Source organism: Eptesicus fuscus, chromosome 21 (assembly GCF_027574615.1).
Source record: "Eptesicus fuscus isolate TK198812 chromosome 21, DD_ASM_mEF_20220401, whole genome shotgun sequence".
Taxonomy (NCBI): Eukaryota; Metazoa; Chordata; class Mammalia; order Chiroptera; family Vespertilionidae; genus Eptesicus; species Eptesicus fuscus.
Window position 1 is genome coordinate 34,735,794 of NC_072493.1, and position 13,988 is coordinate 34,749,781.

A 13,988-nucleotide genomic window follows, 5' to 3' on the forward strand; every position below is an offset into this window, starting at 1 on the left:
TCAGGTGAGGATTAAAAAAACAAACAAAATACACACACACACATAAAAAACAGGCATATCTTTAAAAAAAGAAAAAAAAGGGGGGGTCAAAGGTCATAACAGACACCTCATGCAAGAAGATATACAGATGGAAAATAAGTACATGAAAATATGCTCCATATCATGTCATCAGGGACTTGTAAATTATAACAAGACACTGCTACACAATGACCAAAATCTACAACACTGACAACACCAAATGCTGGCAAGGATGTGGATCAACAGGAATTCTCACTCACTGATGGTGGGAATACAAAATGATACGGCCACTTTGGAAGACAGTTTAGCTTTTTCTTACAAAACAAAACATACTCTTGACATACAATCTGGAAATTATGCTTAGTATTTTATGTCCATGCAAAACCTTGCACATGATGTTTATATGAAACTTTATTCACAATTACCAAAACGTGGAAGTAACCAAGATGACCCTTCAACAGGTGAATGGATAAATGGTGGTACAGGCATATAACAAAATATTATACAGTGCTAAAAAGAAATGAGCTATCAAGCTATGAAAAGACACAGGGGAATCGTAAGTGCATTTCTAAGCGAAAGAAACCAATCTGAAAAGACTACATACTGTATGGTTCCAACTATATTCTGGAAAAGCTCAACAACAAAGACAGTAAAAAGAGCAGTGGGAAAGTCATGCAATGCCAGCTGCGTGTAGATGTGCAAACCCCCAGCGTGGGCCGGAATGTTTGTCTTGGTGGAGATGGTGAATGCTGTGTGGATTCCCCCCTGGCAATTTGAGAGGAAGCTCAATGACTCCATTGCCAAGGAACAGAACAAGAAGTCAGCTACCAGGTACTGGGCCCATGGGGTCACGGGTAAGCCTTGGCACGGGAAGGCCCAGGACTACCCACCGACATGCTGTAGGCCTGGCCTTGGGCAAGTAGCTTATCTCAGAACTTGGTTTCCTCAGCTTTACAAGGTAATTCTTCCCCCACAAGGATGTTGGAAGGAATCAAAAGAGACACTGGGTTTGAAAAAGGTCCCTGTAACTGCAAAGTGTTAGATTCCACACTTCCTACTTCTTTGCAATCTTGGAAGCATTTACCCACTCTGAGCCTCAGTTTCCATCTGTAAAAGAGAATAACTGCTGTCCAAAAAAAAAAGAGCAGCGTCTGCCAGGGGCTCAGAGAGAAGTGAGGATAAATAAATAGAGCACATGGGATTTTTAGGGCAGTGAAACTATTCTCTATATTAAGATGGTAGATACACATCATTATATATAGTCAAAACCCACAGAATATGCAATACCAAGAGTGAATCTCAATTTAATCTATGTACTTTAGTTTAAGTATCAATATTGACTCATCAGTTCTAACTTTAGTTTAAGTATCAATATTGACTCAACAGTTCTAAGGTATACCATATTAATGTAGATAATAGGAGTAACTGTGTGTAGAGGGAGTATATGGGAACTCTCTGTACTTTTCCACTCAAATTTTCTGTAAATCCAAAACTGCTCTAAAAAATGAAGCCTATTAATTAAAAACAAAACATATAAATAGAACAGTATGATTAATAATCTACCTTATAATAACCTATATTTGTACTTTGTACATATGTACAAATAAACTCTGGGAAGCTACTCAAGAAAACAATAACAATGAAACTTGTGAAGTTAGATGAGAATTTAAATACACACCCAAATATTTACTGAGTTTTCTGCATTATGCTAATTTGATTAGAAGAATAAAATACACATGATAAAATTCTGCATTTGTACTAAAGAATGGTACATGAAATAACTGTAGACAAATTAATAACCCTTTTAATTTGGGTTGTTTCTGCAGATGCTGTCCAAAACACCATCTAAATGAAGGTCTATAAAATTTCTTCAGACCTAATGCTAAACAACCAAGAAAATGATATTCATAACCAATGTAAGGCATTTAATTAACTTGGTTTGCTTTTCAGCTGTTGGTATTGTATTTACTCTGTTTTCCTTGCATTTCACTTATCTATACTTTTCTGTTTCTTATTCTGAATCCTTATAAACTTCCTCAAATGTACTAAAAAAACAAAATTGGGAATAAACAACTCACCTGGGATTTGTTCATTTTCGGTAGCTTTTAGGTAAAGGCACAGATATAAAGGCAGACCTGGAATAAAGCAAAAAGGAAGGTATTGTTATTAAAGATATGACCTGCTTCAGAACTCCAAGAAATCCCTGCACATCACCTGGGAAAACATCACCTCCTGGGATAGTCACTTTGCCTCTTCAAAAGGGGAAGAAAGGCCCGACTGGTGTGGCTCAGTGGCTGAACATCTACTTATGAACCAGGAAGTCACGGTTAGATTCCCAGAGGCAGCCAATTAATGATTCTCTCATCATTGATGTTTCTCTCTCTCCCCGTTCCTCTCTGAAATCAATACAAATATATATATTTAAAAAAACCAAAAAGGGGCAGAAAGAATCATATTGGCAGCATTAACCTTCAATTACACATTATGACACACCTGAAAAGGCATGAGTAAAAACACCCACTATCAAGAGAAAAAGTAATCAACAGAAACCTCAACTAATAAATATAGACAGGGAATTTAAAGCAAATATAACTCGTATATTAAAGGCTTTAATGGGAAAGGTTATCCACAACACGAATAAATAGAAAATTTCAGAAGAGATGGAAACTGCAAGAAAGGAATCAGATGAATATGCTAAGAAAGAAAAATAGTAACCAAGTTGAAAGAACACCTTCAACAGGCTCATTATTAAATTGAGAAAATCTTAAGATAGGTTTAAAAAATTACTCAACCTGAAATAAAAAGAGAAAATGGAAGAAAAAAAAATAAAAGGACAGAGTATCCAAGGGCTGTGGCACAATATCAAATGACCTAACAAACATGTCATTGGAAACCCAAATGGAGGGGGGAAAAATGGGACAGAAATATTTAAAGACATAATAGCCAAGAATTTTCCAAAAATAATGAATATCAAATCACAGATCCAAGCCAAAACCGGTTTGGCTCAGTGGATAGAGCGTCGGCCTGCAGACTGAAGGGTCCCGGGTTCAATTCCAGTCAAGGGCATGTACCTTGGTTGCGGGCACATCCCCAGTAGGGGGTGTGCAGGAGGCAGCTAATTGATGTTTCTCTCTCATTTATGTTTCTAACTCTCCATTCCTCTCCCTTCCTCTCTGTAAAAAATCAATAAAATAAAAGAAAAAAACACACACAAAAAACAAAGACACGCCGAAACCGGTTTGGCTCAGTGGATAGAGCGTCGGCCTGCGGACTGAAGGGTCCCGGGTTCGATTCCGGTCAGGGGCATGTGCATTGGTTGCGGGCACATCTCCGGTGGGGGTTGTGCGGGAGGCAGCTGGTCGATGTGTCTCTCTCATCGATGTTTCTACCTCTCTATCCCTCTCCCTTCCTCTCTGTAAAAAATCAATAAAATAAATTTAAAAAACACACAAAAAAACAAAGACACACAAGGACACATCATAGTCAGACCACTGAAAACCAAAGTCAAAGAGGAAGTCTTGAAAGCAGCCAGAGGAAAAATAGGCATACTATATACAGAGAAAGAAATAATCACAGTCATTTTCATCAGGAAATATACAAGTCAGAAGACAATGTACTGACATCTTTAATGTGCTTTTAAAAAACACCTATCAACCAGAATTCTATACCCAGCAAATATACCTTTCTTTCTTTTTTTTAATATATATTATTAATTTTTTACAAAGAGGAAGGGAGAGGGATAGCAAGTTAGAAACATCGATGAGAGAGAAACATCAATCAGCTGCCTCCTGCACACCTCCTACTGGGGATGTGCCCTCAACCAAGGTACATGCCCCTTGACTGGAATCGAACCTGTGACCTTTCAGTCTGCAGGCCAAAGCTCTATCCACTGAGCCAAACCAGTTAGGGCCAAATATACCTTTCAAAATAAAAAAAGATATAAAATCCTTTTTAAATAAGCAAAAACAGAATTCATTACAATAGACCTCTACTATAAGAAATATTTTATTTAAACAAGTTCTTCAGATAGAAGGGATATAATACCAGACAGAAACCTGGGTCTACACAAAGAAATAATGATCTCCCCAATGGTTAAAAATAAAGATAAATAATAGCACAAAGAGTGAGGTAATGAAATTGGGAGTGTACTATTTTACATTACACAGCATGATATTATTTAAAGGTCCACTGTGATTACAACAGAAAAAAATTTTTAAAGTGGTATAAATGATAAGCAGATGGTGAAAAAAAAGTGAAATCATAAAAAGTCCTCACAAAATCCAAAAGCAGTCAGAAAAAGAGGAAAATAAGAACAAAGATCAGATGGGACAAGTAGAAAAAAAACTAGCAAGATGGTTGGTTTTAATGCAGCCACATCAACAACTGGTATAAACACACCAATTAAATGACAAAGGTTACCAATAAAAAAGCAATGCCAGGAGAAACCAAGATGGCATAGGTAAACACCTGAACTTGCTGCCTTGCACAACCACTTCAAAACTACAACTAAAAGACAAAACACACATCATCCAGAACCACAGGAAGGCTGGCTGAATGGAAATTCTACAACTAGAAGGGAAGAGAAAAGCACACTGAGACTCAGAGGAGCTGCGGAAGTAAAGTGCACAAGTATAGAGGAGCGTGTGCAAAGAGGGCTGACAACTGAGTACCCAGCTGGCTTTTTCAAGCGGGAGGGAGACACAAACTCCTGACTGCTCTGAACTCCAGTTCTGGGCAGGACTCTGGGGACCCAGACTCATATGGGAAGAAACTGGACTGTCTGGCATTGGGCTGGAACACAAGGGCGGCTTTCTCTCAGAGGTGCTTGCAGCAATTACTGTGGGACACTGAGACCTGGTGGCCTCTTAGGGCAGGGCTGACAGGAAGCCATTGCTGTTTGCTCTGCCCTGAGACTTCGCCCCACCCTAGCTGTGCACAGAGGCTTTTGCATATGAATGGCCTGGTCCAGTGGTCGGCAAATGAGCCACATGCGGCTCTTTGGCCCCTTGAGTTTTTAGCAAAGGCCAGCTTAGGAGTACCCTAATTAAGTTAATAACAATGTACCTACCTAGCAAGATGGTTTAAGTTTAAAAAATTTGGCTCTCAAATTTCAATCGTTGTACTGTTAATATTTGGCTCTGTTGACTAATGAGTTTGCTGACCACTGGCCTGATTCTTTTAATATCTAAAATTACCTAACTAACTGCAGCTGAGTCAGAGAGACCCAGAACATCCAAAAGAAGGCCCAAGGCCCCACAGCAGCTTGCATTGCTTCACAGCTGGGCCTCATCTGGGCACCTCCAAAACCCAAACAAACAAGAGGAATCTGCAGATCTCTCTGTAGCTCCTGCTGGGTGGCCTCAGGCAGAGGCTAAATTAGCACCTCCTTGGAAATCCAAGAGCCAGTGTACTCAGTGGTCAGAGTGGCACCATCCAGATACAACTCCTCAGATCCACAAGGGACACACTTAGGGGGCAGACTCAGTGAGCACCAAAGCCCCACTGAAGCAAGCCTTGCCCCATAAGGGTGTCTCCAGCACAGAAATTCTCCCATCGTAGACACAGCTGATCCTCACAGCCAATTGGCCTGGAGGTCAACTCCTCCCAGTGATACCAACAACAATCAAGACTTAACACAACAAGACAGTGCACACAGCCCTAACCAGTTTGGCTCAGTGGCTAGGGTGTCGGTCTGCAGACTGAAAGGTCCCAAGTTCAATTCTGGTCAAGGGCATGTACCCTGGTTGCAGGCACATCCCCAGTAGGAGGTGTGCAGGAGGCAGCTGATAGATGTTTCTAACTCTCTATCCCCCTCCCTTCCTCTCTGTAAAAAATAAAAAAAAAAAAAGACTGTGCACACAGCCCACAAAAGGGTGCACCAAGAGTGTCCACCTCAGGTAACTGGGGAGGCTGAGCCACTGGGCCCTATAGGACACCTAGCACACAAAGCCACTCTATCAACTCAGGGAAGCAGCCAAAATGCGGAGACAAAGAAACAGGTCACAAATGAAAGAAATGGAGGAAAGCAAACTACTGGATATAAAGTTCAAAACCACAGTTATAAGGTTTTTCAAGAATTTTCTAGAAAAGGCCAATAAATTTAGTGAGACCCTCGAGGATGTGAAAAAGGACCAACCAGAAATTAAGCATACACTAACTGAAATAAAGAATAATATACAGAGATCCAACAGCAGACTAGAGGATCGCAAGAATCAAGTCAAAGATTTGAAATACAAAGAAGCAAAAAAACACCCAACCGGAAAAGAAAAAAGAATCAAAAAAATATGAAGATAGTGTAAGGAGCCTTTGGGACAACTTCAAATTATGGGGGTGCCAGAAGAAGAGAGAGAGCAAGATACTAAATACCTATTTGAAGAAATAATGACCAAAAACTTCCCCAACCTGGTGAAAGAAATAGACTTACAAGTCCAGGAAGCGCAGAGAACCCCAAACAAAAGGAATTCAAAGAGGACCACACCAAGACACATCATGATTAAAATGCCAAGAGCAAAAGACAAAGAGAGAATATTAAAAGCAGCAAGAGAAAGTTAGTTACCTACAAGGGAGTACCCATACGATTGTGAGCTGATTTCTCAACAGAAACTATGCAGGCCAGACAGGAGTGGCAAGAAATATTCAAAGTGATGAATAGCAAGAACCTACAACCAGGATTACTCTACCCAGCAAAGGTACCGTTCAGGATTGAAGGTCAGATAAAGAGCTTCACAGATAAGAAAAAGCTAAAGTAGTTCATCAACGCCAAACCAGTGTTATATGAAATGCTGAAAGGTAGTCTTTAAGTAGAGGAAGAACAAGAAAAAGGTAAAGATAAAAATTATGAACAACAAATACATATCTATCAACAAGTGAATCTAAAAATCAAGTGAATAAAAAATCTGATGGACAGAATAATCTGGTGAATATAATAAAATTAGGGGCATAGAAAGGGAGTGGACTGACAATCCTCGGGGGGAAAGGGGTGTGGGGGGTACAGGAAGAGACTGGACAAAAATCATACACCTATGGATGAGGACAGTGGGGGGGGGGGGTAAGGGCATGGGGTGGGGTGGGAACCGGGTGGAGGGGAGCTATGGGGGGGAAAAAGGAGAAACAATTGTAATAATCTGAACAATAAAGATTTAATAAAAAAAAGCAGCAATGCCAAATTATGTGCTGTATATAAGCAGACTGTTTTAAATATAAAAACATAACTAGGTCAAAAGCAAAAGGATCAAAAAAGATATACCTTGCAGACCCAAAGAAAAAAAGCTGTAATGATTATATAAATATCAGACAGAATAAATTTCAGAAGGAATATTACGAGGGATAAAGAGTGATTGTTCATAATAATAAATGTGGCAAATCACCACTAAGACAGAATAATCCTAAATGTATATGTACCTAACAAAAGAACTTCAAAACACAAGAAGAAATGATTTAAAAAAGGAAAAATTGATAAATCCATAATTATAGTTGGAGACGTCAATACTTTTTCCTCAGTGACAGAACAGATAGAAAACAGTAATGATACAGAAGAACTGAACCACAGTATGAACTACCCTAACCCATTTAGTATTATTTCTAGAAGACTCCAATGACAGTACAATAGTCATTAAAGTACATATGAAACAGTCACCAAAATAAATCATATTCAAAACCTCAGTTTTTTTAAATTAATTTACTGATTGGTTTTTAGGGGGTGGGGAGGAAGAGGAGGAGAGGGGGGAGAGAGAGAGAGACATCAATTTGTTGTTCCATTTATTTATGCATTCACTGCTTAACTCTTGTATGTGCCCTGACTGGAAATCAAACCCCCAATCTTGTCATATATGAGGACGATGCTCTAATCAACTGAGCTACCCAGCTAGGGCCAACCTCAACAAGTTTTAAAGAATTGAAATTTGAGAGTATATTTTTTTAAAAACAGAATTAAAGTAGAAATCATTAATAGAAAGAGATTTGGAAAATTTCCAAATACTTGGAAATTAAACAGACTTCTAAATAACCAAAGGGTGAAAAAGAAAATCACAAGGGATGTTTAAAAAAACACAGAAATGAAAACAATATATAAAAATTTGAGAGATGTAGCTACAGCAGTATTCAGAGGGACAATTATAGCATTAAACTATTACTATAAGATAAAAGGTTTCAAAAAAAAAAAAAAGATAAAAGGTTTCAGTGACCTCACCTTCCACCTTAAGAAAAAAGAGAAAGAAAAAAAAAAAAGTAAACTTAACCCAAAGCAAGCATAAGGAAGGAAATAATAAAGGTAAGAGCAGAAATCAATGACATTGAAAACAGAAAAATTGGGAAATCCAATGAAACCAAAGCGGGTTATTTAAAAATATTACTGCCCAAGCCAGTTGGGTTCAGTGGATAGAGCCTTGGCCTGAGGACTGAAGGGTCCCGGTTCGATTTCTGTCAAGGGCACATGCCCGGGTTGCAGGCTTGATCCCCAGTGTTTCCATTTCTCTCTCCCTCTCCCTTCCTCTCTGAAACCAATAAAAATATATTTTTAAAAAACCTTTTAACTAAAAGGAGTTTCTAAAAGGTAGTCATATTCTCTAGGCTAGAATCTTCCCTGACAAAAGTCAATCTTTACCTTAATTAAACCTATTGTCTTTTAGCATCTACCATAACATACCTTTGGAATGTTAAGGTAACCTCCCTTTTTTTTTCTCTTCTTTTTAATATATTTTTATTGATTTCAGAAAGGAAGGCAGAGGGGAGAGAGAGAAATATCAATGATGAGAAAATCATTGATTGGCTGCCTCCTGCACGCCCCCTACTGGGGATCCAGCCCGCAACCCAGGCATGTGCCCTTGACCTGAATCAAACCTGGGACCCCTCAGTCCACAGGCCGATGCTCTATCAGCTGAGCCAAACCAGCTAGGGCTTTTTTCTTTTTTATACCTCCCTTTTTCCAGACTCGTCAGGACACAACCAATTCACCAAGGCAGAGACCAAGAATCCTCTCATCGTTATCCTGTTAACTATCCAAGGCAGAGACCAAGAATCCTCTCATCGTTATCCTGTTAACTATCCTGTACCCACCTATGTAAAAGATGTGTTTATCATTTTACTTTTTATCCAATCCCAGTATAAAATAAGACGCAAAACTGCCATTCTCTGGAGCATTTTCTCAATCTGTTGAGATTTTGCTTCCTGGCAATTATCGACAGCTTGGCTCAAATAAACTCACAAAAATTTTCTACAGGTTTGAATGTTTCTTACGTGGATAAAACAGATAACCATTAGCTACACTAATAGAGGAAGAAAAGGGACAAATCTCAAATACACAAACTTAAAAAAAGGGAAATAGCAAAAACGAGAGAAAAAAAGATAAAATAATCGAAAAATTCCATCTTCAATAGCAATGAAATTAACTACATAAGAATAAAGTTAAGAAAAACGCAATCATTTTCTAAAAATTTTAAAATACTGCAGGGGGGGGGCGGTAAAAATAAAAGAGGATTTGAACAGCTGAAACCGGTTTGGCTCAGTGGATAGAGTGTCAGCCTGCGGACTCCAAGGTCCCAGGTTGGGTCCCGGTCAAGGGCATGTACCTTGGTTGCGGGCACATCCCCGGTAGGGGGCGTGCAGGAGGCAGCTGGTCAATGTTTCTCTCTCATCGATGTTTCTAGCTATCCCTCTCCCTTCCTCTCTGTAAAAAATCATTAAAACATATATATTTTTCTAAAAAAAAGAGGATTTGAACAAATGGGGAAGGTCTACAGTAAGACCCAACAACATAAAGGTGTACATTCCCCCTAATTTAATGTAACCATTACCGGGATCACAATAAGAGTACCAGCAATTAAAAAAAAAAAACCCACACGGTGGGGTGGGGGCATGTGTGGGGAGGGGTGTGGGATGGGAATGGGGGGGACGAGGACAAATACGTGATACCTTAATCAATAAAGAAATTTAAAAAAAGAAAAATATGAATTGCAATAGCTACTATATTCTTGAATAGAGGTTTTTATTCCTCTTTGAAAACCAATAAAGTTTTCAAAACCAAAAAAAAAAACAACACAAACCCACACGATTCTAAAGTACCAGTGGGAATCCTCAGGAAACGTGTATAATCCCAAGTAGTGAAGGCTTGGGGTGCCGCAAAAGGCAAGAGCAGCAAGTTCAACTGGAGAGAAATTGAAAACGCCTGCAGAGCAAAACCTACCGGTGAGCAGCGTCAAAAGGCAGAGGAAGAGACGTGCCACCCACATAAGTACCAGCGGGACCTGCGCAAATCACTTCCCCCTTCGGAGCGGACCTTTCTCCTTCGGGGGAGCCTGGGAGGCTAGCGAAGTCCCAGGGCAGGGGTGCGGGCTGGGGGAACACCTAGCCGGAAAGGCTCCTGCCAAGACGCCAGCGCTCTCCTTCAGCGAAACTTGCCGGCGCTTTCAATCCTCCCAGCACCCCGCGAGGCCGCGGGACGCAGCACGTGGCACGTGAGCGCGGCCAGGTGTGCCCGGCCCCGCCCCCGGCCTCGCCGCGCCCCCGCCGGCCTAGTCACGCGCGTCCGGCCGGACTTCCGGACTCCCTCCCGCCCGCCGGACCCTCGCCGCGGTCCGAGGCGCTTCTCCGGACAAAGGGAGGAAGGCCAGCCTCGCAGCCACCCTCCCCCTCCGCCGTCCCCGCCCCCGCACGTCCGGCCCGGCGAGCCCTGCCAACCCCGCGCCGAGGAGAGCGCCTGGCGGCCCCCGACGCCGCCCCAAGGGTCACCGCCTCCAGCGAGTCGCCGAAGTTTGAGCTCCCAGCCCGTGGGGGCACGAGCCCATGCCTCATCTCCTTCCTCTCGGTCCCCGGGCCCCACGGAGCTGCCTGTCAGCCTCCCTCATACCTAGAGGGGCCAGTCTCCACGCGTGGCTCAGCGCCAGGCCCGGTCACAGCGCGGGGCGGCGAAGATACGTGGAAACCTAGGGCCCTGACACCCACTCGCGGCCAGAGGTGGGGGAAGGGCAGCCACCGGTGCGCTCACAGCCTTGCACATGCGCAGATGCAGGAGCTGCTAGCCATCCCAGGGTCCTCCGAGGACCGGTCCAGCGATCCTCGAGACTACGTTTCCCAGAAGCCTGCGGGGCCATGCTCTAGCTAGGGACTCTCAGGAAAGTCTTGGCCTGGTTTTAGCCCGCTGGGATGAGCGCTGAATCCCTTGGCTTGGACTGTTCATTTCCTCCAGGTCAGGTTATGGGTTACAATCACTACCTCCCCCCAATACAAAAACCTGCCTTATAAAGGTTACACAGGTAATCTATGATATCTGTATTTGAAATAGAATCTATGTATACAATGAAAGAAAGGGAAAAAAATACCCATAGTCTCACTTTTCAAAGATAACTGTGTTAAATTCACATATTTAAAATAGCATTGGCCATAAAGCTATTATGTGCTGCAACTAGCTTTCTTACTTTGTTTAGTGCAGTTTTAGGTTCACAGTAAAATTTGAGGGAAAAAAGTACAAAAAGTTCCCAGATACCACCTTTCCCTACACATGTATAGCCTCCTCCACTATTAACATCCCCTACTAGAGTGGAACATTTGTTACAATCCAACGTATACTGACACATCACCCAAAGTCAGTAGTCTACATTAGGGTCCACTCTTGGGGTTATATATTCTATGGGTTTTGATAAATATGAAATGACATGTATCCACCACTATAGTATCAGAATAGTTTCACTGCCCTAAAAATCCCCTGTGTTCCATCTATTCATTTCTCCCTCTTTCTCCCTGAGCCCTTGGCTAAACTCTCTATTTTCTTCACAGTTTTTGCCTTTTCCAGAATGTTAAATAGTTGGAATCATACAGTATGTAGTCTTTTCAGATTGGTTTCTTTACTTAGTATATGTATTTAAGGCTTGATAGCTCATTTCTTCTTAGCACTGAACAATATCCCATTGTCTAGATATACTATAATTTATTCATTCATGGTTTGATTCCAGATCAGGGCACATGCCTGGGTTGCAGGCTTGATCCCCAGTGTAGGGCGTGCAGGAGGCAGCCGATCAACAATTCTCTCTCATCATTGATGTTTCTATCTCTCCCTCTCCCTTTCTCTCTGAAATCAATAAAAATATTAAATTACATGCACTCAAAGGTTAAGACTTAATAATACAATTAGCAATTCTTACTGTTTCAATAAGTTAAGTGAAACATTTCTTTTCTGCAATTGCGTGAGAGTGCAGAGTGCAATGACTGCTAGGTCCCTTTGCTGCCACTGTCTGGAATCCTGCTATGGCAACAGCAGGTTCCCCCACCAACTGCTCTTGCACCATTAGTGCAAATGTTGAGTCAATGAAATAGGGAAATAATGTGTAGGTATTATTATTATTAAATAATATTGACCTCTTGGATCCCTTGCAAGTGTGCAAGTGTCTTGGGAAAACTCAGGGGTCTTCAGATCACACTTAAAGCACAATCACTGTATGCCATTATCACACCTAAAAAATTAACAATGTGTACTTAATAGTATTCAAATGGCCATTTGGTGTTCATAGTTCCAAATTCTTTTCATAGACATTATACATTTCTTCAAATTTTTAAAGTTTTTTTTAAAATATATTTTTTAAATTGATTTCAGAGAAGAAGGAAGAGGGAGAGATAGAAACGTCAATGATGGGAGACAATCAGTGATCGGTTGCCTCCTGCATGCCCCACATTGGGGATCGAGTCCGCAACCTGGGCATGTGCCCTGACAGGGAATCAAACCATGACCTCCTGGTTCATAGGTTGATATTCAACCACTGAACCACACCAGCTGGGATCTTCAAATTTTTAAAACTCAAGATCCAAATGAGTCCATATCCTGTGATTGATGTTTTTTACTACATAGAATCAACCTTCCATTTCTTTTTTTTTTTCTTTGCCATTTATATGCTGAAAACACTGGGTTGTTTATTCTGAAGTATTTCCAGGCAATCTGGATTTTCCTGATGACCTTAATTTTTTTAAAAAATATGTTTTATTGATTTTTTACAGAGAGGAATGGAGAAGGATAGAGAGTTAGAAACATCGATCAGCTGCCTCCTGCACACTACCACTGGGGATGTGCCCGCAACCAAGGTGCATGCCCTTGACCGGAATCGAACCTGGGACCCTTCAGTCCACAGGCTGACGCTCTATCCACTGAGCCAAACCGGCCAGGGCGATGACCTTAAATTTTAATTAACAATTTCTGTTCTTTCATCTGGACTCTGAACTTGAGAAGGTCGATGTTTAAGAAATGTTGGCCAAATTTTAGCAGTGATTCCTCACTCCTTGCCAGGTCTTATAATTATTCTTTTTTTTAAGTTACTGAGTGATGGGTTTAGGTTTCTCCTCCAGGTGTGTGTTGTTGTTTTTTAAATATATTTTTATTGATTTCAGAAAGGAAGGGAAGGAGAGATAGGAACATCAATGATGTGAATCATTGATCAGCTTCCTCCTGCACACCCCACAGTGGGGACTGAGCCCACAACCCTGGCATGTGCCCTTGACCAGAATCGAACCTGGGACCCTTCAGTCCAAAGGCCCAGCCTGGGACCCTTCAGTCCACAGGCCGATGCTCTATCCACTGAGACAAAGTGGCTAAGGCTCCCCCAGTGTTGTTAGTTCCTACTCTTTTATTCAGCATTCCTGCAATAAAGATTGTCAAGCATCCTCTGGGTAGCAGACACTATGCTAGGGCACAGCTGGGAGCGCCTTGTGAGCTTACATTCCAGTTGGAGGACAGGCAGTAAGCACTAAGTGAAATACAGCATGTCAGGTGGCATTCACTGCTAAAAAGTTTGTATCAGGAGTGCTGGCAGCCGGTGGTGGTGGTGCATTTTTGAACAGAGTGAACAGAGAAGTCTTTACTGAACAGATAAGGCTGAACCCATAATCAGATATTAGGATCCATAATCAGGTCCCTATTGGCAGATGTTCCTTTTCTTGGATTATTTCCAATGTCTGAGAACACCACTCCATCTAAGCACCAATTCCTCACG

At 41.4% G+C, this 13,988-nt stretch overlaps 1 protein-coding gene across 3 annotated transcripts in view; it reads right to left on the reverse strand.

The window, feature by feature from the left end:
- The window catches only part of ZFP1 (ZFP1 zinc finger protein), an 837,904-nt gene that overhangs the window by 20,496 nt on the left and 803,420 nt on the right, over nt 1-13,988 (reverse strand). The window contains exons 1-2 of one of the 3 annotated variants that reach the window (XM_008139657.3): nt 10,862-10,963; nt 2,097-2,153 (exon numbers count right to left, since the gene is read on the reverse strand). The exons of 1 other annotated variant lie outside the window; for it this stretch is intronic. In XM_008139657.3, coding sequence (XP_008137879.2) covers nt 2,097-2,111 — 15 coding nt within the window. In that variant the 5' untranslated portion in view covers nt 2,112-2,153; nt 10,862-10,963. Of the gene's footprint in view, nt 1-2,096; nt 2,154-10,861; nt 10,964-13,988 lie in introns of those variants that run through there. One more of the 3 variants, XM_054710127.1, reaches the window with a different exon arrangement.